Below are 23,876 nucleotides of genomic sequence, written 5' to 3'. Positions count from 1 at the left end.
TCTTTTTTTTAAAGACTTTTTTGATGTGGACCATTTTTAAAATCTTTATTGAATTTGTTAAAACATTGCTTCTGTTTTATGTTTTGGTTTTTTGGCCACGAGGCATGTGGGATCTTAGTTCCCCAACCAGGGATCAAACCCACATCCCCTGCATTGGAAGATGAAGTCTTAACCACTGGACCACCAGGGAAGTCCCCCTCCATTCTGTTTTCTATCTGAATGGAGGTGGTGCAGAGACAGACATTTTAGGCTGGGAAAGGACCACAGAGGTTACCTAATTTTGGAGGGAAGGCAGACAACATAAGGGAGGTGAGCTGAGTCTATTCAGCTGTTTCAGGGTTCTGGTCTATCTTATTTTCCCTTCCAAACCCAAATTTTAAGATTTTTGGTTCCAGTTCTGTGAGAGATGCCATCGGTAATTTGATGGAGATTACATAGAATCTGTAGATTGCCTTCGATAGTAAAGTCATTTTGACAATATTGATTCTTCCAATCCAAGAACATGGTATATCCTTCCATCTGTTTGTGTTGTCTTCGATTTCTTTCATCAGTGTCTTACTATAGTTTTCAGAGTACAGGTCTTTTGTCTCCTTAGGTAGGTTTATTCCTAGGTATTTTATTCTTTTTGATGTGATGGTAAATAGGATTGTTTCTTGAATTTCTCTTTCTGATCTTTTGTTGTTAGTGTATAGAAATGCAACAGATTTCTGTGCATTAATTTTGTAACCAGCAAATTTACCAAATTCATTGATGAACTCTAGTAGTTTTCTGGTAGCATCTTTGGGATTTTCTATGTATAGAATCATGTCATCTGCAAAGAGTGACAGTTTAACTTCTTTTCCAATTTGGATTCCTTTTATTTCTTTTTCTTCTCTGATTGCTGGAGCTAGGACTTCCAACATTATGTTGAATAAAAGTGGTGAGAGTGGACATCCTTGTTTTGTACCTGATCTTAGAGGCAATGCTTTCAGCTTTTCACCGTTGAGTATGATGTTAGCTGTAGGTTTGTTGTATATGGCTTTTATTATGTTGAGGTAGGTTTCCTGTATGCCCACTTTCTGGAGAGTCTTTATCATAAAAGGGTGCTCAATTTTGTCAAGAGATTTTTCTGCATCTATTGAGATGATCATATGGTTTTTATTCTTCAATTTGTTGATGTGATGTATCACACTGATTCATTTCCTTGTATCCCTGGGATAAATTCCACTTGATCGTGGTGTATGATCCTTTTAATATATTCTTGGATTTGGATTGCTAGTATTTTGTTGAGGATTTTTGTGCCTATGTTCATCAGTGACTTTGGCCCATAATTTTCTTTTTTTGTGGTATCTTTGTCTGGTTTTCATATCAGGGTGATGGTGGCCTCAGAATAAGTTTGGGAGTTTTCCTTCCTCTGCAATTTTTTGAAACAGTTTCAGATGCATAAGTGTTAGCTCTTCTCTAAATGTTTGATAGAACTTGCCTGTGAAGCCATCAGGTCCTGGACTTTTGTTTGTTGGGAGTTTTAAAATCAGTTTCAATTTCAGTACTTGTGATTTGTCTGTTTCATATTTTCTATTTCTTCCTGGTTCAGTCTTGGGAGATTGTACCTTTCTAAGAATTTGTCCATTTCTTCCAGGTTGTCCATTTTATTGGCATACAGTTGCTTGTAGTAGTCTCTTATGATCCTTTGTATTTCTGTGGTGTCAGTTGTAACTTCTCCTTTTTCATTTTCAATTTTATTGATTTGAATCCTCTCCCTTTTTTTCTTGATGAGTCTGGCTAAAAGTTTATCAATTTTGTTTATCTTTTCAAAGAACCAGCTTTTAGTTTCATTGATCTTTGCTATCATTTTCTTTCTTTATCTCTATTTCTGTTATTTCTGCTCTGATCTTTGATTTCTTTCCTTCTACTAACTTTAAGTTTTGTTTGTTCTTCTTTCTCTAGTTTCTTTAGCTGTAAAGTTAGGTTGTTTATTTGAGATGTTTCTTGTTTCCTGAGGTAAGATTGTATTGCTATAAACTTCCCTCTTAGAACCGCTTTTGCTGCATCCCATAGGTTTTGAATCGTTGTGCTTTCATTTTCATTTGTCTCTAGGTATTTTTTTATTTCTTCTTTGATTTCTTCAGTGATCCATTGATTGTTTAGTAGCATATTGTTTAGCCTCCAAACACAATTAAATGTTTGTGCTTTTTACAGTTTTTTTCCTTGTAGTTTATTTCTAATCTATAGCATTGTGGCTGGAAAACATGCTTGATATGATTTAAATTTTCTTAAATTTACCAAGGCTCACTTGGTGGCCCAGCACGTGGTCAGGTCCTGGAGAATGATCCGTGTGCACTTGAGAAGAATGTGTATTCTGCTGCTTTGGGATGGAACTCTATAAATTTCAATTAAGTCCATCTGGTCCAATGTGTCATTTAAGGCCTGTGTTTTGTTATTGATTTTCTTTCTGGGTGATCTGTCCATTGATGAAAGTGGGGTGTTAAAGTTCCCCACAACTACTGTGTTAATTTCTCCCTTTATGGCTGTTAGTATTTGCCTTATATATTGAGGTGATCCTATGTTGGGTCTATATATATTTAGACTTGTTATAACTTCTTCTTGGATTGATCTCTTGATCATTATGTAGTGACCTTCTCTGTCTCTTATAACAATCTTTTTTTAAAGTCTATTTTGTCTGATATGAGTATTGCTACTCCCTCTTTCTTGTGATTTCCATTTGCATGGAATACCTTCTTCCATCCCTTCACTTTCAGTCTGTATATGTCTCTAGGTCTGAAGTGGGTCTTTTGTAGACAGCAAATATACAGGTCTTGTTTTTGTATCCATTCAGCCAGTCTGTGTCTTTTGGTTGGAGCATTTCATCCATTTACATTTAAGGTAATTATTGATATGTATGTTCCTATTGCCATTTTCTTAATTGTTTTGGGTTTGTTTTTGTAGGTCTTTTTTCTTCCCTTCCTCTTTAGTTCTCTTCTCTTATGGTTTGATGACCATCTTTAGTGTTGTGTTTGTATCTATTGTAGTTTTTGGGTTTGCTGTTCCCATGAGGTTTTGATATAGCAGTCTATATATGTACAAGGTTGTTTTAAGTTGCTGGTCTCTTTCTCGCCTAGAGGAGTTCCTTTAGCATTTGTTGCAAAGCTCGTCTGGTGGTGCTGAATTCTTTAGCTTTGGTTTGTTTGTAAAGCTTTTGATTTCTCCATCAAGTGTGAATGAGAGCCTGGCTGGGTAGACTATTCTTGGTTGTAGGTTCTTCCCTTTCATCACTTTAAATATATCATGCCACTCCCTTCTGGTCTGCAGTGTTTCTGCTGAGAAATCAGCTGTTAACCTTATGGGAGTTCCCTTGTATGTTGTCATTTTTTCCTTGTTGCTTTTAATATTTTTTCTTTGTCTTTAATTTTTGTCAGTTTGATTACTATGTGTCTCGGCATGTTCCTCCTTGGGTTTATCCTGCCTGGGACTCTCTGTACCTCCTGGACTTGGGCGACTGTTCTGTATCCCATGTTAGGGAAGTTTTCAGCAGTTATCTCTTCAAATATTTTCTCAGGTCCTTTCTCTATCTCTTCTCCTTCTGGGACCCCTATAATGCAAATGTTGGTGCATTTAATGTCCCAGAGGTCTCTTAGACTGTCTTCATTTCTTTTCTTTTTTTTCTTTATTCTGTTCCACAGCAGTGATTTCCACCATTCTGTCTTCCAGGTCACTTATCTGTTCTTCTGCCTCAGTTATTCTTGCTATTGATTCCTTCTAGTGTATTTTTCATTTCAGTTATTGTATTGTTCATCTCTGTTTGGTTGTTCTTTAGTTCATCTAGGTCTTTGTTAAATGTTTCTTGCATCTTCTTGATCCTTGCCTCCATTCTTCTGAGATCCTGGATCATCTTCACTATCATTATTCTGAATTCTTTTTCTGGAAGGTTGCCTATCTCCACTTCACTTAGTTGTTTTTCTGGGGTTTTATCTTGTTCATTCATCTGGGACATAATCCTCTGCCTTTTCATTTTGTTTAACTTTCTGTGATTGTGGTTTCCATTCCGCAGACTGCAAGATTGTCTGTATCCACTTCTGAGAAGTCCTTTTAATACAATCTTTCTTTAAGCTCCCTTTAAATTTATAGAACCTGGGTCTCCTGTTGTGATTTTTTTTTAATTGTGGTAAAATACATACAACGTAAAATTTACTCTCAACTATTTTATCTGTACAGTTCAGTGGTATTAAATACATTCATAATATTATGCAACCATCACAATCATCCATATCCATAACTCCTTTCATCTTGTAAAATGGAAACTCCATACCCATTAACCTCCCTATTCCCCCCTTCCCCGCAGCCCTAAGCAGCCACTATTCTACTTTCTGTCTCTATGATTTTGAATACTCTAAGTACCTCATATAAGTGGAATCATACACTGTTCGTCTCTTTGTGATTGGCTATTTCACTTAATGTAATGTCCTCAAGATTCACCCAGTGCTATGGAAAAGGTCCTCACCCAGCTTACAGCTAATTATGACCCTCATAAATCTGTTGAATGTACCCCCTGAATCAGAATAATATGTGCTAAGCACAGACATCTTGGGGGAACACATTACTTCCCTCAAGTCAGTTATACATCTTTCAGGGGCAAGAATTTAGAGTTCATTCAGCAAAATCTGTTGACACATAGGATGTACCAGATACAGATCTCGGTGCTGGGGATCTGGCAATCAACAAAGCTCCTGGTGCATGGAGCTTTCATTTAACTGGAGGACAAAGATAACAGTCATATAAACATGCACTATGTCAGAAGTGACAGTGCCACGAAAAGCAGTAACCCACGAGATGCATGGTAAGGGGTAGGGTGGTATGTTTGAGAATTTGTAGGAGGGGTCTCTTTTATGAGGCGACATGTGGGCAGAGACTGAATGAAGTGAGGAGAGAAAGAACTAAGGCAAGAGCATCTTATAATTCTTTATGTTACACTGCTTCTGTTACAGGCATACCTCGCTTTATTGTACTTTGCAGATACTGCATTTTTTTTTTTTTTTTTACAAATTGAAGGTTTTTTGGCAAACTGGCATTATCAGATGATCGTTAACATTTTTAGTAATAAAGTATTTTAAAATTAAGGTATGTACACTGCATTTTAAAGATATAATGCTATTGCATACTTAACAAACTACGGTATAGTATAAACATAACTTTATGTGCACTGGGAAACCAAAAAATTCATGTGACTTGATTTATTGTGATATTTGCTTTACTGTGGTGGTCTGGAACTGAATCTGCAATATCTCTGAGGTAGGTTTTATATAAATTGAACATAACAGTTTCTTATAAATAGCAATTGATCAACTTAGTGATCCTTTGAGTTTGTTTTCTTATGATGAGTGAAAGGATTAAAGAAAGTAGAATCTTGTGAGTTTACTGCATTATATAGTCTAGTGGTTCTCATCTGGGGTTGATTTTGCCTGCCAGGGGACATCTGGCAATGTCTGAAGACATTTTGATTATCATGACCTGGGGGGATGCCAGGGTACCACTGGCATGTCCTGGGTAAAGGCCAAAGATGCTACTATACATCCTATAGTGCATGGGATAAGTCCATACAGCAAAAAATAAATTGGCCACAAATATTAGCAGTGCCACTGTTGAGAAACCTTCATCTGGTCCCCAGGCAGGCTGCCTTCTCTGATGAGAGCTGAGGGACTGGGCAGAAGGAACTCTTTCAAACAACCCCTTCAAGATATCTGGATATCTGCAAATAGGGCAGATCCAAAGCCCTTGGAGTTACTTACCTTTGGGGCATCTGTTCTAAGCTTGGTAACAGATTTTGTCAGATGGTTTCAAAGCCATATGGGGGTTTATTCATTAAGCAACATTAAGTAAAAGTTTCCTGCATGCCTGTGGTATAAGAGAGGGCAGGGAGATAAGATGTGGTCCCTGCCATCAAAGATTTTACAGCCTAGGGAGGATGGGAGGCGTGAAGACAAACACCTGCAATCTGACAAGGGCCACAAAGGAGGAGAAAACAAATGAGGTAGGGGAAGGGAGCAATGACTTTTGTTGGGGTGACCCAAATAAGTTTAACATATGAGGTATCATTTGAACTGGGCTTTGACCATGAGTAGGGTTTAAACAGGTAGAGAAAGAAGCAGAGGATATGCTAGGTAGAGGGTCAGATGTGAAAACAGGTACAAAGGTAGGGAATGATAATGTTATTACAGCAGCTGCCATCTGGTAAATCCCCTGTGGTAGGTGTGGTGCCAGGCTCTTTATCATGAAAAGTAACTGTTGTGTAAACTGAAAACCGATATACGAGAAGCAGCTGAAACCTAGCATGACCCAAAGTGACTTGAATTCCCATCTTATGCATTTCGAAAAGATAATGAAACATGGGGAGTGTTACCTGGGGAGAGTTGCATAAATACCGAAGCAGTTCACCGATATACTGAATGACAGTGACGTTATATTTTCTGCAGTCATCCCAAAACTGACTGGCTGAAAATTTGGACCGCAAAACAACAGTAGCACCTACAGAGAAGGCATAGAAAGTACTAATAAAGAAATGCTACCCAAAAAGTCCCTAATTATATTTGTCACTTTTGAAATTTAGAAATTTAAAAAAATTTATATATGAATTATATTCACAAACAAGTATTAGTTACCAATTATATTCAATGCAAAAAAAATAAATAAGACACAGTTTTGTCCTATAGGAGCTTCCAATCTAATGGGGGAGAAGACACAAGTTTTTCTAAGAGTCAGTGTGCAATAAACACACCCTTAGTGAGGCCCTAAGGGTGCGTGTGTGTGTGTGTGTGTGTGTGTGTGTGTGTAGACTAATTCTACTCGGGGGCAAGTGCTGAGAAAGGCATAGGATTTGAATTAGGTCTTGAGAAGTGAATATCGAGAAAGATGAGAGAATTCCTGGCGGAGGAAAAAGCATGAACATAAAGACAGGACAGTCCAGAAGGTTGGGGGATGGCCAAGACTCTGCTGGCCTGTGACTAGAGTGGTGAAGCCTGGGTGGGTCAAGGGAGATGAACCTGGGGAAGCAGCTAGGGGTGCAATCCTGGAGAGTTTGTAAGTGCCAGGGGAGGAGCCTGACAGTTTTATAAGCGATGGAGAGCCAGGGTCTTCAGGAAGCAGGCGATATTCTTCTTTGATGGGTGATGTAGACAGAATAATGGTTCCCAAAGACATCCACATCCTAATCCCTAGAACCTGTGACTATGCTACCTTACATGACAAAAGGGACTATGTGGATGTAATTAAATTAAGGATCTTGAAATGGGAAGATTATTTTGGATTGTCTGGGAGAGCCCAATATAATCACAAGGGTGCTTATAAGGGGAAGTCAAGAAGATCAAGGGCAGAAGGAGAAAGGATGACAGAAACAAAAGATTGGAGTGAAATGCTTGAAGACGAAAGAAGGGGCTACAAGCCAAAGAATGCAGGCAGCCTCCAGACACTGGGAAAGGCAAGAAAATGGATTCTTCCCTAGAGCTTCCAGAAGAAATGCAGCCTTGTTGACATCTTGATTTTAGGACTTCTGACTTTCAAAACAGTAAGAGAATAAACCTGTGTTGTTTTAAACCACTAGGTTTGTGGTAATTTATTACAGTAGCAATAGGAAACTAATACAATGGGTAAAAACAATATCTATCATATCCAATCTAATGATAGGTATGAAATGTAGTAAAGTGAAATTAAAAAATGTCACAAATATTTTTCACGTTATTAGTTTATTTCTACTCCTAAATATACAAAAGTCCAATATTTTAGGAGAAATTTTTTAAAATACTATATTTTCTTTTTTAGCATATATCAATTGTGCTTAAGCAAATGTGTGAGTGATTGATTTGTCCCTACGAGAGCTTCAGAGTCACCCTGTTCTTGAAGGGCCCAACAATATGATCAGACCCAGGCATTCCTTGCTGATTTGGAGACTAGTACTGATGCTGGGCTAAGTGTTTTATAGCTGATCAATAAGTTGATGAGGGAAAGGAGCAGAGGCTTGGAGAATCATATGTGTATTTGTATATGCATATATGCTACTATATATAATAAATAATTATTTAAAATAAAATGTCACATGGCAGAAAAAATTAAGGTTTTTAGCTTAGTTAGAAACTTAGACGTGGTTTCCTGGAAGAGGTGGATATTGGACTGAGACTTTATATACACAAAGGGCAGAAATCCTACTGACAGGAGAAAGGATGGCAATTCTAATTTAAATGGTAAAGTTTCAGAAGTAGAGAGAAGAGATGGAAAGCTATATATTCTGACCAGAGCTGAGGACCTGCAGAAGTAGGGAAGAATAAAGTAGAATGGGACAACTGAATGAGAAGTTTAAATCAGATGCTAATGGAGATCAACATGCAGATTTCTGAAGACAGAAATGACATAGGAGAATTATTTATGGAATCAAAGGATCAAGTACCTTAACCTGGATAAAGACCTAAAATATTTTAAAGAAGTTTCCTCTTTGATATACTGAACAATTATAGCATTATATTACTAGACAAGCAGGCATGAGAAAATATAAATTCTTTTTATTTATTTATTTATTTTGCCACGTGGGATCTTAGTTCCCCAACCAGGGATTGAACCCGGGCCCTTGGCATTGAAAGCATGGAGTCCTAACCAGTGGACCACCAGGGAATTCCCTATAAATTCTTTTGGATGCTTGCTATTGTGAGCCAAACAAGCTAGTTATCAACATGGAATTAAACACCGTTCTGGGCACACAGGAAAGTAGCAAATTTTGTATTACTTTTCCTTATGAGCACATTGAATGTGTACTGGGCTCCAACACCTTGTTGAGAGAAAAAGCTTACCAGTCAGGATACATCCATGTAAGCCAACCAAAAGCGCAGCACTGTGGTACAAGGGTAGGGTGGTATAGACTACGTCATTCTCCGTTATCCCGCTGGTAGCAGCAAGGTTGGCTCCATACCAAGTGCGAAGATGATTGATCATTGCAGCTTTTGGGAGACCTTTGTAAACACAAGAGAAGCCATGAGTGAACCAAGAGTGGTCATTTATAGACATGTGGTCTGGGAGAGAGATGTGGCTTAGGAAGATTCATCAGCTGGTGATTAGAGGATTGCATTCAGTTACACCAGAAGTTGGCAATTTTTTTCTGTAAAGAACCAGATGGTAAATGTTTTAGGCTTTGCAGGGTCATAGTCTCTATTGCAACTACTCAACTCTGCTATTATAGCTGAAAGCAGCCACACACAAAAAGGAACAAACTTGGCTCTGTTGCCATAAAACTTTATTTACAAAACAGGTGGCGGGGCTGTTTGTGGCCCACAGGCCATAGTTTGCTGATGTCTGAGTTAGATGGTTATTACAGTAGTAAGTTGAGAAAAAAGGAAAGAATGTCTATTGAATTTCTGCTCTGGTCTACCACCTTGCAAGGTATAGTTGATCCTTGAACAACAGGGGTTTGAATGGCTTGGGGCCACTTATGTGACGATTTTTTCAATAGTAAATATATCCATGGTTGATTGAATCCATGAATGAAAAATTGCAGATACCTAGGAACCTATATGGAAGGCCTTCTATAAGGTATATGCATATCTTCAACTGTGTGGAAGGTCAGTACCCCTAACCTGCACATTGTTCAAGTGTCAACTGTATTTTCAAAATTTCATTTAATTCTCATAATTAATAAGTAGAATTATATTCTCTAATTTGCAGATGAGAAAGCTGAGATTCAGAAAGAGTAAATAGCCTATCCATCCTATCTCCTTCCTTCATAACCACTTTTATGAATTTCTTATGTACTGTTCTAGAGTTTCTTTATACAAATATAAGCTCATTTACTCATATGTTCTTGCCCTTTCCCCCATTTTAAAAAAAAGCACACTTTTCTGCACTTGTCCCTGCTCCACTTAATGTATTTTGGAGTTCTGTCCATATTTGTACGTAGAACTTTCTCCTATTTTTTCATTCATTTACTCTCACTCTCAGCTGCATCAAGTCCTTTGTGTGTGTGTTATAATTTATTCATATTATTTTGCGATTTCAAATGACGCTGCAGTGAATAACCTGGTCCACATGGCACTGTGCACTATGAATGACGCTCCATCTGTAGGATAAATTTGCTGGTGTGAGACTGCTAGGTCAAAAGATATGTCTTTGTAATTTTGATAGACACTGCCACATTGCCTGTTATAAGGCAATTTATAAGGCATTTACTCTCCCATCAGTAATACCTGAGTGCCCCTGTTTCCTCATAGCCCTTCCAAGGTATCCTTTCAAATGTTGGGATTTTTGCCAATCTAAAAGGTGAAAAATGGTATCTCAGTGTAGTTTTATTACACTAAGTACATTTGCATTTTCTTAACTATAATTTATGTAAGTTTTTTGTAAGACTCAATTAAAAGAGTATGCTTATATTTTTTCCCATGGGAGTCAGTTCAGTTGGGAAGGGCATGAAGTCATTATCAAGGGGCTGGGGCTAGAGTTTAAGACCTGAGTGGGTAAACTGGCTTTGGGAAGGCAATTCTCTGTAGATTCAGATGCTTCAATATTTGATGGTACCTTAGCTGGATATTGCCTGAATAAAAGTAATTTGTTATAAGGCAAAGCAGTATGGCTGGCAAACTACCATCATCATAAACACAATTCACAATTCATGGTCTTTGTTGAAACAGAAGAAAGCATCAATAAATCAATTGTATTCACCTTGGGAAAAAGATTGTCCAGATAGTAAAAGCTCTGAATTATATTTAAAAAAAAGAACAAAAAGAAATGCACATCCTTTGCTGGTTTGAAGTACTTTCAGAAACTTTCCTAATTAAAATTTTTAATGAAGAAATAAGAATATCTGGTAACTATTATATAATTTTGTGCTACTGACTGCCTTTGAGGAACAAGGAAAACATTTTGTTCTCTGATTGCTTAAATGACTTCTTTTAATTAATGTTTGGAAGAGTAACTTAACAAATATTTTATTCAGAGAGAAGAAGAAGAGTAATATAAACATCAACCCAATTATATTCCAATTAAATCTAAATTCTGAATTATAGGATTAAATTAAAGACTGCTTATTCTCGTTTTCCCCTAAAATGGGTTTTATATTTGATGTCAAAACCTGCAATTGTGAAGAAGTGTCTTAATACTATATACTTACCTACATAGTATTAAGACTAGAACACCCCGTCACTAACTAAAAGGGCTTGTTTTATCTCAATTATTTCCCAAACCAAAGTTTTCAGTTTAGTTTTACCATTCTATTAAAAATGAAGGTAAAATTTCCATATATTAACATAGTGTCTGGATGTAGTGGAAGCATTTGGTTAACTGTGTCATCCTACCATTCTGTTGGCATGGCGATATATAACTTTTGACAAAACAGTGACAGACATTATGCTCTGGGAATCAGCTTTAATAGGTCATCCCCAGCCACCCCTCCTCATGAGGCTCAAAGGAACCGTTATCTATTGGTTGGCCAAAAAGTTCGTTCAGGTTTTCTGTACGGTCTTAACAGAATTTTACAAGGAGAATGCATGTTTGTATTACCTGCTTAAGTTAAAATTTTAACCAAAAGAGATAAATGATTCACATAGTCAACTTCCCAATATTAATAATTAGCATGCTGGGGCTAGCTTCCTGCCCTCCTCTTAAATATATCACTCAGGCTTCATTTGATTACGTTTTGGTAACATTTCCCCTGGCCTAGAATAGGCAGACACCAAATAGCTGTTAAATGGATGAACTAGGAGGTGTTCTGGCAGAGTGGTCAGTTGCATGAGCTGTGGAGTCAGCCTACCAAGGTGAATCCTGACACTTCTACTTCTGATCTTGGAAAGTTCTTAACCTCTCTAAGCATCGGTTTCTGAATCTGTAAAATAGGAATAAGAGTAGTACCCACCTGCAACTGTGGGTGGGAGTGGTGGGAGAATTGTATGAACAAATGCCGTAAAGCTCCTAAAAGAGCACCTAGTACATCCTACCTTTAATATTGCCTGTTCCATGTAGCAGGGTTCCAGCAACACCGATAATTGGCAGTGTTTTCTCTTAGTGGCTTACAAAATAGTGGTGCAGCTTACACTGAAGGTGTAAAGCATCCTAGATTTGATGAAATACATTATTTTAGGCCCTCAGCTAAGAGCCATCCTACACCCACAGCACCAACAGCTCCAAGTCAGTCTTGCTTGGAAAGATAGTGGTCAAAATATTTGTATAAATATAACCCCATTATTGTTCTGCAGTCTTCTTTGGTGGTCCATTTATAATTGGTTATACATTATATATGGACTCTGGATATAATATAATCAAAATGCAGCAATCATTAAAAAAATTCCAACAACCTATTCAGTGCCAAATCTTATCCATTATCAAAACTATTTTTGTAGTTCTTGGTTAACCTCTTTATCTGTTCTATACACCAAGTAGGGGGAGGTGTGCATAGCTTAGAGAAACCCAAATGGTTTCATATGCTATGAAACAAGATCAGTTCCCACAGGCAAAGAGCTAAATCCCCTGAAGTATTAGTTATCTGATTAGTTTTGCCGAAGAAAGAGAGCATTTGAAAATCTAACCTAACATTTAACACTTTCAGGATAGGTCCATTTCTTGGAGAATCCTCTCTTTATTTTTACCTGTGGTTCCAGAAGTATAAATGTATAAGGCAGGAGTGGAAAAGGTCACTTCCGACCTCCAGGACTCTGGGATGGATTCAGTTGACACTTCATCCACTTTGTCTAAGAAAGAGTCGACCCCATCGGTGTTAGAACTTCTGCTCACGTAATAGATGGCCACACCATCTTTTTTCAGGCTTGGCAGCACCTCTTCAACAGCTTCTTGTAGTTCTTAATTTAATGAGACAAAAAATCCAAACAAACTAAATTAGTTCATTCAAGTCTATTAGTGCAATAAATTTTGCAGTGATTTTGTTTTCCCTAAACTTTGCTAAAACGTGTAGATATAGTGATACTTAGAGTTATGCATTTTTAACATGGAATTTACCAAATTTGAAAATATCCCAAGATCCCAATATTTGAGGGGAGGTTGGATTTTAGTGGTTTCATAAGCAGCAGATGGTTGGCTGAAGTCTGTATTTTACATGGCAAGTGCAAACAAATGGACATATGGGTAAAAACCAAGATTATGTAAGTGTATGACTTTTATGCATATCTGATATATATATATAGTTATTCCTAATATGTGCCCCACAGGACCAGTGATAAAAAAAAAAGAAAATTTTAAGGAAAAAGAGAAATGAAAGCAGGGGAGCCATGCTACTAACAAAGATGATAGAAGCTAACTTTATATAACACATTTTTTTACATATCAGCAACAAGTAGTTCTACTAGGAAGGTTCAGCTGATCTGGGACATAAGCTCCAAATCTCACAAGCACATTCTCTGGCCTAAGAAAACATGGATCGATTAGCATGTTTTTCAAACTATGGGTCATAATACAGCAGTGGATTGTTAAAATCATTTAAAGTGACCATTATTCTAAAAAATAAAATAGAATGAAATAGAAATTTTCAGAGCATATCACACACAGGAAGAGGTTTTTTTTTAAGTTTCGTTTCAGCTATGTGAGTGTGTGTGTGCTGAGTCACACAAAAGTGTAGTTTTTACAGTGGGTCAAGGTCAAAACATTTTTTTTTTTTTTTTGCTGTACACGGGCCTCTCACTGTTGTGGCCTCTCCCGTTGCGGAGCACAGGCTCCGGACGTGCAAGCTCAGCGGCCATGGCTTACGGGCCCAGCCGCTCCGCGGCATGTGGGATCTTCCCGGACCGGGGCACGAACCCGTATCCCCTGCATCGGCAGGCGGACTCTCAACCACTGCGCCACCAGGGAAGCCCTAGGTCAAAAAATTTAAAAGGCATTCATGTAATATGCAAACCACATTTCAGGTTTGCTACTTGGATTTTTGTGTCGCTAAACCATAAGATGAGATGGTCTTTAAGCTTATTTGTCTTGAATGGTGATAACTGAAGTGAATAGGCCTATCCTTAATAGGAAGGTGACTCAATATCCCAGGGAATTACCTTAGGGAGGCTAAACCTGATTCATCTTATATGCTTTGTTTTTCACATGTTTATGTATGATGTCTCCATCAAGACATGAGATATCATCCCGATAGAAGCATTTAAAAAGTTTTAAAACTTTTTAACCAAAACAATCATACACCTGACAAATATAAATCAAATAGTACAAAAGAGTTTATAATGAAAATCAACAGGCCCTTATCTCACAAATAAACCTGCTGCCTAGAGGCAATGACTTTCAAGTTTTTATCGCTGTTTCTTCTAGCAATCACTTCTCCATCACCAAATTATGTGCTTTTCCTGCTCCCTCTTGACTTATCATTTTTGATCCCCATCCCCCTTGTCCACCCCCAACAGTTATTATCTTCACTTTATTGTCTGGGTTAATGGTATTTACATCTATTCTGAGACTATAATTTTGTCTTCCTAGCTTTGTCTGTGTGTTGGCTCTAGAAGCTCTAGAACCAATCATCAGGATTGACAAGATTATGACAATGTAATTATTTGTAAATATGACTGCAGAGCGAAGTAACACACAATAATCATCTTTCCCTTCTTGAACAGTTTTCTCCTGGAGTTTCTATTGGCCATCATTCCTTAATGTACTTCGCCTCAGTTCTTTTTTTAAAAAATAAATAAATAAATAAATTTATGTATTTGTTTATTATCTTTGGCTGCATTGGGTCTTTGTTGCTGCGCACGGGCTTTCTCTAGTTGCGGAGAGCAGGGGTTACTCTTCATTGCGGTGCATGGGCTTCTCATTGCGGTGGCTTCTCTTGTGGTGGAGCTCGGGCACTAGGCACACGGGCTTCAGTAGTTGTGGCACGTGGACTCAGTACTTGTGGTTCGCGGGCTCTAGAGCACAGGCTCAGTAGTTGTGGCTCATGGGCTTAGTTGCTCCACGGCATGTGGGATCTTCCCGGACCAGTGCTCGAGCCTGTGTCCCCTTCATTGGCAGGCAGATTCTTTTTTTTTTTTTTGAATTTTATTTTTTTTTTATACAGCACGTTCTTATTAGTCATCCAGTTTATACACATCAGTGTATACATGTCAATCCCAATCGCCCAGTTCATCACACCACCACCCCCCCATCCCCCTGTGGCTTTCCCCGCTTGGTGTCCCTACGTTTGTTCTCTACATCTGTGTCTCAATTTCTGCCCTGCAAACTGGTTCATCTGTACCATTTTTCTAGGTTCCACATATATGCATTAATATACGATATTTGTTTTTCTCTTTCTGACTTACTTCACTCTGTATGACAGTCTCTAGATCCATCCACGTCTCAACAAATGACCCAATTTCATTCCTTTCTATGGCTGAGTAATATTCCATTGTATATATGTACCACATCTTCTTTATCCATTCGTCTGTCAATGGGCATTTAGGTTGCTTCCATGACCTGGCTATTGTAAATAGTGCTGCAATGAACATTGGGGTGCATGGGTCTTTTTGAATTGTGGTTTTCTCTGGGTGTATGCCCAGTAGTGGGATTGCTGGATCATATGGTAATTCTATTTTTAGTTTTTTAAGGAACCTCCATACTGTTCTCCATAGTGGTTGTATCAGTTTACATTCCCACCAACAGTGCAAGGGGGTTCCCTTTTCTCCACACCCTCTCCAGCATTTGTTGTTTGTAGATTTTCTGAAGAAGCCCATTCTAACTGGTGTGAGGTGATACCTCATTGTAGTTTTGATTTGCATTTCTCTAATAATTAGTGATGTTGAGCAGCTTTTCATGTGCTTCTTGGACATCTGTATGTCTTCTTTGGAGAAATGTCTATTTACATCTCTGCCCATTTTTGGATTGGGTTGTTTTTGTAATATTGAGCTGCATGAGCTGTTTATATATTTTGGAGATTAATCCTTTGTCCGTTGATTCATTTGCAAATATTTTCTCCCATTCTGAGAGTTGTCTTTTCATCTTGTTTATGGTTTCCTTTGCTATGCAAAAGCTTTTAAGTTTTATTAGGTCCCATTTGTTTATTTTTGTTTTTTATTTCCATTACTCTAGGAGGTGGATCAAAAAAGATTTTGCTGTGATTATGTCAAAGAGTGTTCTTCCTATGTTTTCCTCTAAGAGTTTTATAGTGTTCAGTCTTACATTTAGGTCTCTAATCCATTTTGAGTTTATTGTTGTGTATGGTGTTAAGGAGTGTTCTAATTTCATTCTTTTACATGTAGCTGTCCAGTTTTCCCAGCACCACTTATTGAAGAGACTGTCTTTATTCCATTTTATATCCTTGCCTCCTTTGTCATAGATTAGTTGACCATAGGTGCTTGGGTTTACCTCTGGGCTTTCTATCTTATTCCATTGATCTATGTTTCTGTATTTGTGCCAGTACCATATTGTCTTGATTACTGTAGCTTTGTAGTATAGTCTGAAGTCAGGGAGTCTGATTCCTCCAGCTCTGTTTATTTTACCTCAAGACTGCTTTGGCTATTTGGGGTGTTTTGTGTCTCCATACAAATTTTAAGATTTTTTTGTTCTAGTTCCGTAAAAAGTGCCATTGATGATTTGATAGGGATTGCATTGAATCTGTAGATTGCTTTGGGTAGTATAGTCATTTTCACAATATTGATTCTTCCAATCCAAGAGCATGGTATATCTCTCCATCTGTTGGTATCATCTTTAATTTCTTTCATCAGTGTTTTATAGTTTTCTGCATACAAGTCTTTTATTTCCCTAGGTAGGTTTATTCCTAGATATTTTATTCTTCTTGTTGCAATGGTAAATGGGAGTGTTTTCTTAATTTCTCTTTCAGAATTTTCATCATTAGTGTATAGGAATGCAAGAGATTTCTGTGCATTAATTTTGTATCCTGCAATTTTACCGAATTCATTGATTAGCTCTAGTAGTTTTCTGGTGGCATCTTTAGGATTCTCTATGTATAGTATCATGTCATCTGCTAACAATGACAGTTTTACTTCTTCTTTTCCAATTTGTATTCCTTTTATTTCTTTTTCTTCTCTGATTGCCATGGCTAGGGCTTCCAAAACTATGTTGAATAATAGTGGTGAGAGTGGACATCCTTGTCTTGTTCCTGATCTGAGAGGAAATGCTTTCAGTTTTTCACCATTGAGAATGATGTTTGCTGTGGGTTTGTCGTAGATGGCCTTTATTATGTTGAGGTAGGTTCCCTCTATGCCCACTTGCTGGAGAGTTTTTATCATAAATGAGTGTTGAATTTGGTCAAAAGCTTTTTCTGCATGTATTGAGATGATCATATGGTTTTTATTCTTCAATTTGTTAATATGGTGTATCACATTGACCAATTTGTGTATACTGAAGAATCCGTGCATTTCTGGGATAAAACCCACTTGATCATGGTGTATGATCCTTTTAATGTGTTGTTGGATTCTGTTTGCTAGTATTTTGTTGAGGATTTTTGCATCTATATTAATCAGTGATACTGGTCTGTAATTTTCTTTTCTTTTTAGTATCTTTGTCTGGTTTTGGTATCAGGGTGATGGTGGCCTCATAGAATGAGTTTGGGAGTGTTCCTTCCTCTGCAACTTTTTGGAAGAGTTTGAGAAGGATGGGGTTAGCTCTTCTCTAAATGTTTGATAGAATTTTCCTGTGAACCCATCTGGTCCTGGACTTTTGTTTGTATGAAGATTTTTAATCACAGTTTCAATTTCATTACTTGTGATTTGTCTGTTCATATTTTCTATTTCTTCCTGGTTCAGTCTTGGAAGGTTATACCTTTGTAAGAATTTGTCCATTTCTTCCAGGTCGTCCATTTTATTGGCTTAGAGTTGCTTGTAGTAGTCTCTTAGGATGCTTTGTATTTCTGTGGTGTCTGTTGTAACTTCTCCTTTTTCATTTCTAATTTTATTGATTTGAGTCCTCTCCCTCTTTTTCTTGATGAGTCTGGCTAATGGTTTATCAATTTTGTTTATCTTCTCATAGAACCAGCTTTTAGTTTTATTGATCTTTGCTATTGTTTTCTTTGTTTCTATTTCATTTATTTCTGCTCTGATCTTTATGATCTCTTTCCTTCTGCTAACTTTGGGTTTTGTTTGTTCTTCTCTCTCTAGCTCCTTTAGGTGTAAGGTTATATTGTTTATTTGAGATTTTTTCTTGTTTCTTGAGGTAGGCTTGTATAGCTATAAACTTCCCTCTTTGAACTGCTTTTGCTGCATCCCATAGGTTTTGGATTGTTGTGTTTTCATTGTCATTTTTCGCTAGGTATTTTTTGATTTCCTCTTTTATTTCTTCCGTGATCTCTTGGTTATTTTAGTAACGTAGTGTTTAGCCTCCATGTATTTGTGTTTTTTACGTTTTTTCCCCTGAAATTCCTTTCTAATCTCATAGCATTGTGGCCAGAAACGGTGCTTGATATGATTTCAATTTTCTTAAATTTACTGAGGCTTAATTTGTGACCCAAGATGTGATCTATCTTGGAGAATGTTCCATGCGCACTTGAGAAGGAAGTGTAATCTGCTGTTTTTGGATGGAATGTCCTATAAATATCAATTAAATCTATCTGACCTATTGTGTCATTTAAAGCTTCTGTTTCCTTATTTATTTTCATTTTGAATGATCTGTCCATTGGTGTAAGTGAGGTTTAAAGTCCTCCACTATTATTCTGTTACTGTCCATTTCCTCTTTTACAGCTGTTAGCAGTTGCCTTATGTATTGAGGTGCTCCCATGTTGGGTGCATATATGTTTATAATTGTTATATCTACTTCTTGGATTGATCCCTTGACCATAACGTAGTGTCCTTCCTTGTCTCTTGTAACATTCTTTATTTTCAAGTCTATTTTTTCTGATATGAGTATTGCTGTTCCAGGTTTCTTTTGATTTCCTTTTGCATGGAATGTCTTTTTCCATCCCCTCACTTTCAGTCTGTATGTGTCCCTAGATCTGAAGTGAGTCTCTTGTAGACAGCATATAGATTGGTCTTGTTTTTGTATCCATTCAGCAAGCCTGTGTCTTTTGGTTGGAGCATTTAATACATTCATATTTAAGGTAATTATTGATAAGTATGTTCCTATGCCCATTTTCTTAATTGTTTTGGGTTTGTTTTTGTAGGTCCTTTTCTTCTCTTGTGTTTCTCACTTACAGAAGTTCCTTTAGCATTTTCTGTAGAGCTGGATTGGTGGTGCTGAATTCTCTTCGCTCTTGCTTGTCTGTAACGCTTTTGATTTCTCCATCGAATCTGAATGAGATCCTTGCTGGGTAGAGTAATCTTGGTTGTAGGTTCTTCCCTTTCATCACTTTAAGTATATCATGCCACTCCCTTGTGGCTTGTGGAGTTTCTGTTGAGACATCAGCTGTTAACCTTATGGGAGTTCCCTTGTGTGTTATTTGCCAATTTTTCCTTGCTGCTTTCAATAATTTTTCTTTGTCTTTAATTTTTGCCAGTTTGATTACTATGTGTCTTGGTGTGTTTCTCCTTGGGTTTGTCCTGTACGGGGCTCACTGCGCTTCCTGCACTTTGGTGGCTATTTCCTTTCCCATGTTAGGGAAGTTTTCAACTATAATCTCTGCAAATATTTTCTCTGGTCCTTTCTCCTTCTGGGACCCCTATAATGTGAATGTTGTTGCGTTTAATGTTGTCCCAGAGGTCTCTTAGGCACCCTCATTTCTTTTCATTCTTTTTTCTTTATTCTGTTCCACAGCAGTGAATTCCACCATTCTGTCTTCTAGGTCACTTATCCGTTCTTCTGCCTCAGTTATTCTGCTATTGATTCCTTGTAGTGTAGTTTTCATTTCAGTTATTGTATTGTTCATCTCTGTTTGTTTGTTCTTTAATTCTTCTAGGTCTATGTTAAACATTTCTTGCATCTTCTCAATCTTTGCCTCCATTTTTTTCCCGAGGTCCTAGATCATCTTCACTATCATTATTCTGAATTCTTTTTCTGGAAGGTTGCCTGTCTCCACTTTATTTAGTTGTTTTTCTGGGGTTTTATCTTGTTCCTTCATCTGGTACATAGCCCTCTGCATTTTCATCTTGTCTGTCTTTCTGTGAGTGTGGTTTTTGTTCCACAGGCTGCAGGATTGTCCACCTACCTTCTTTTAGAGTTCAAAAGTTCTGGAAGCTGGTAGTCCAAGATCAGGGTACCACAAGGGACAGGTTCTGGTGAGAGCTCTCTTCCTGGTATACAGATAACCATCTTCTTGCTGTGTCCTTACATGGTGGAGAGAGTGGCAGGCAGATTCTTAACCACTGTGCCACCAGAGAAGTCCCTACGTCAATTTATTTTCAACCTCCATCAGATCAGCTTCTCCCTTTTGTTGCTCTTCTCTCCTAACTCTTCTCTCCTCTTGTATTTTGACTCCTCTGTAGTTCTTCAGTATTTTGAGAAGATCATCAAAAATATTACTGTTGTAAAAACAGTAACTGGAGTGCTAATGTCCCTTCAATGCCTTGGTTCAGACCCTCATTATTTCCTAGCTAGATCATTGCAGTTGCCTCCTGACCGATCTCCTTGCCTCTAACCTCTCCCTGCTTCCAATATCAGTGACAGCACTCCCCAACTTCCTGTTCCTGCCCTGTTTAAAATCCTTCAATGGTTTCCTTTGTGACAGAAGCCCCTCTCTATGCAGTGTGTGAGGTCCTGAGGTCCTTCACAGTCTATGGCCCCCTCCCCGACTTTTCTGATGTCATCTCCTTCTATCTACCTCTTGTCCCCTTTCCTCTAACCACACTGATCTATGGGAAGTGAGTGTACCCATAATTCTCACATCTTACTGTCTTTGTCCAGGTGATTTCATCTGCCCGGAATGCCCTCCAGTTCCCGGTCACTGTGAAAACTCCTGCTCATCCTTCAAGACTCAGCCTCTTTGTACTTAGCTCTATAGCCCTCCCACAGGAGCTTGCATATACTTCTATCACATGTGTTTAGTACGCAGTGTGACACGCTTCAGTTCTTTTTCTCCTCTATTTGACAGTGAAAATTTTGAGGTTAAGGGATTATAATATAATCATCTTGGCAACCCCTCCACCACTAGATAAGTTCCCAATAAATGTTTACAGTTGAAAGAATCTGCACAAAGTATTGTATTAGTCAATGTGGAAGAGACAGAGGAATAAGCTAAAGCTGTTGATTTTAAAGGATTTAGATATTGCAATACTGTGAGTTGATAAACCTCTCATAAATTAAAATGCAAAATTAAATCATTTTTGTGATAGTGGTATGCCTTGCATACAAGTAAGGGACTACAAAAACAAATTAAAAATAAAAAAAACTTCTGTTGCTACTTAAAGAATTAAGAAATCTTTCTCCCTCTCTCCCTTCACCTGAGACTGAGGCTACTGAGTTAAATCATTCATAAGTTACCCGGATTATTTCTCACTCCTTCCCTCTCTCTTTCCCAACATTTATTCAACATCTATTTAAAGACTGTTCCCTATGTGCATGGTTCTAAGCACTGGATACAGCAGTGAGTAAACCAGATACTGTCCCTGTTTTCATAGAGCCCAGATCTAGTGGGGGAAGAAACAGACAAAGAAATAATCCATTAAAATAAGGTGTCATAGTTGTCACAGGAGGGGAGGGAGGTGGTGTTTTGGAAGCATAGGGGAGGGGCACAAAGACAACCCATAGGAAGTGTTATCTAAACTGAGATCTGAAGCGTGAGCAGGAGTTGGCAAGATGAAGATCCACTGAGAGCAACTGAGCCTGTTTGTAGCTGAGGGGACAGCTTATGCAAAGACCCAGATGCAAACAGCATGGTGCCAAAGTAGCTAAAAGAGAATAAAGCTGACTGGAGTGTAGAATGGGAGGGAAAGAAGGTTGGGAGAAGAAACTGGGATGTAGATTGGGACCAGGTTCCTGGCTTAGGTCAGGTAAATGGGTTGGAGGGGGCAAGACCAGAGGTAGGGAGACCATTTGGTAGAGCAAGCTTGTTTGCATTAAGGTAGCAGCAGAGGGTAGAGAGAAGTAGATGCATTTTAAAGATGTTTGGGAGGTAGAATAGACTAGATTTGGTAACACTCTTGATGAGAGAAAAATTATAGGTCAAAAGGGACTTTAATTTTTTCTGTAATTTTTTAAAAGAAAATTTACTCAGGCATTAGTGATATATCAAAAATTAATAATAGTAATAGTAAAAGTAAAAGGAGATGTAATTAAGCAGGTATCATGCTTGATCACAGTTCAAGCAATTTGGCAAATTGTATCCTCTACTTCCCTCATGTTCCTACCTGGCCTTCTGCAGGCTTTTGGTTTGTGAGCCCTGACCTTTCTTAGAGGTCAGCTTATGTGAAGGAAAGGCCATTGCCCCTGCCCAACACAATTTCCCTACATGGCTTCTGGGCTGTCGGTGCAGAATTTGCATTTGGACATTGACTTGAGGTTCCAGTGGCTCGCCAGCCATGTCAGGGCATATCTCATATGTCCTATGGTAGCAGCCTTTCTTCCCTTAAATTAAAGATGCTAATATTTATATAAACATATCTATACACACACATATAAACTGAAATTTGAAGGGAAATTCTGGATGGGATGTGAATGCAACTCATTAACTCTGTATTTGATATTTAGTGTCTTTTCTAAACATGGTTGGGCCCCATGTTTTCTGCTTCACACATGTATTTTTTTGTAATTCTTACTGTAAAGTCTGCTTACTTAAGATAAAAGTGGCAATCAATAGGGACATGTAAGATCAAATAAGTCTACTTGTCGCAGGTTGAGCTCCCTGGGACTCTGAGATTTGTGTGTAGGAGTGCTCTCGGGAATGACACCTGTGGGGTTGCACGGGAAGTAGATTGGATAGAGGGAGATCTTGCACTGTGATGCAGTCACACAGTGGCCTCCCTCAATTGATCCTACACGGACTCTGGGCCCAGAATGGCCCTTCAGGTTGTCCCAAACGAAGTGAAGTGGATTCTACCTCCGTGCCTACCCACTAACCAGTCACTGGATGCAGATTAGGGGTGGTAGTGCTTGACCTTGGGCAAAGCATCTTTCTTCAACCAAGGGCAAGCCCTGGAAAGGCTCTTAGCTGACAGCTGTCAGCTACCAATGCTTTCAGCAGCTGAGGAATGAGTACCTCAGTCCTGGAGTGGGGATTTGGGCAGCATATCACAGCATCCACCACAACTTGCATTCTTAGTGATAAAAGATTTACAAATTTCATTTGTGGAGAAAGATTTGTATAGTAGCTTTACATACATCACCTCGCATAATTTTCACAATGACCCTGTGTTATAGGTGATGGTAACCCTGTTTTTACAAACGAGGACAGAAGCTCAGTGAGTCTATGTATGGAAGGTTATATACAAAATGAAAAGAATTATACCAGGCTTCTGGGGTCCCACCTCCTTGTACTAGACATTCAAGTTCAAGTTTTGGTAAAGTGCCTTGATTTTTCGTAAGACACTGTCTACTTGACATGCTCAGTGCTGGTTAAAGCATGTGGATCTGCCTTTACATAGTAATATGGACAATCCCTCATTCATTTTTTGATGAAGAGCATAACCTTAAGCTTTATGAAAAGTAGAATTCAAGGAAAGTTGCCTAAAGGGTGCAGAGTGGATCTGTCACTTCTTCATTAGTCTAGGTTGAAATTATGGATGGCAATAGAACCTCAGAGAAAGCAGTACACCTTTGGATGTTGGAAAATCGACTGATTATGGAATCACTGCTCCCCCTTAAAATTCATTTTGTTAAAAAGAAAAGAAAAGAAATCAGGGTAGCATAGGAATTTTCCTCCCTCACCCATAACCTTTTTTTTTAAGAAGGGGAAGAAGAGAAATTTCTGAGTACACAGGCCCATTCCTAGAAAGCAGGGGGAGAGGGCAGGTGGTGAGCTGAATCAGTCTTCATCATCAAAGTGGCAAGATGCTACTGGCTAAACCTGCTGCTTTTTGATAGGAAAAGCATTCAGTCTAGCAGCTTGTTCTGCTATTAGATTGCCTCACTGAATGGGTAACTGA

General features: G+C 38.2%; 1 protein-coding gene across 2 annotated transcripts in view; it reads right to left on the bottom strand.

The window, feature by feature from the left end:
• The window catches only part of SLC27A2 (solute carrier family 27 member 2), a gene marked incomplete at both ends in the record, with an annotated part of 54,093 nt that overhangs the window by 24,207 nt on the left and 6,010 nt on the right, over positions 1-23,876 (bottom strand). Inside the window, 3 exons of one of the 2 annotated variants that reach the window (XM_079913445.1) lie at positions 6,374-6,498; positions 8,808-8,966; positions 12,585-12,794. In XM_079913445.1, coding sequence (XP_079769571.1) covers positions 6,374-6,498; positions 8,808-8,966; positions 12,585-12,794 — 494 coding nt within the window. The remainder of the gene's footprint in view (positions 1-6,373; positions 6,499-8,807; positions 8,967-12,584; positions 12,795-23,876) is intronic. The other variant, XM_079913446.1, reaches the window with a different exon arrangement.

The sequence above is a fragment of the Stenella coeruleoalba genome (assembly GCF_951394435.1).
Source record: "Stenella coeruleoalba genome assembly, chromosome: 2".
Lineage (NCBI taxonomy): Eukaryota > Metazoa > Chordata > Mammalia > Artiodactyla > Delphinidae > Stenella > Stenella coeruleoalba.
The sequence above is the reverse complement of the archived record's forward strand: the minus strand, read 5'-3'. Positions and strand labels throughout refer to the sequence as shown.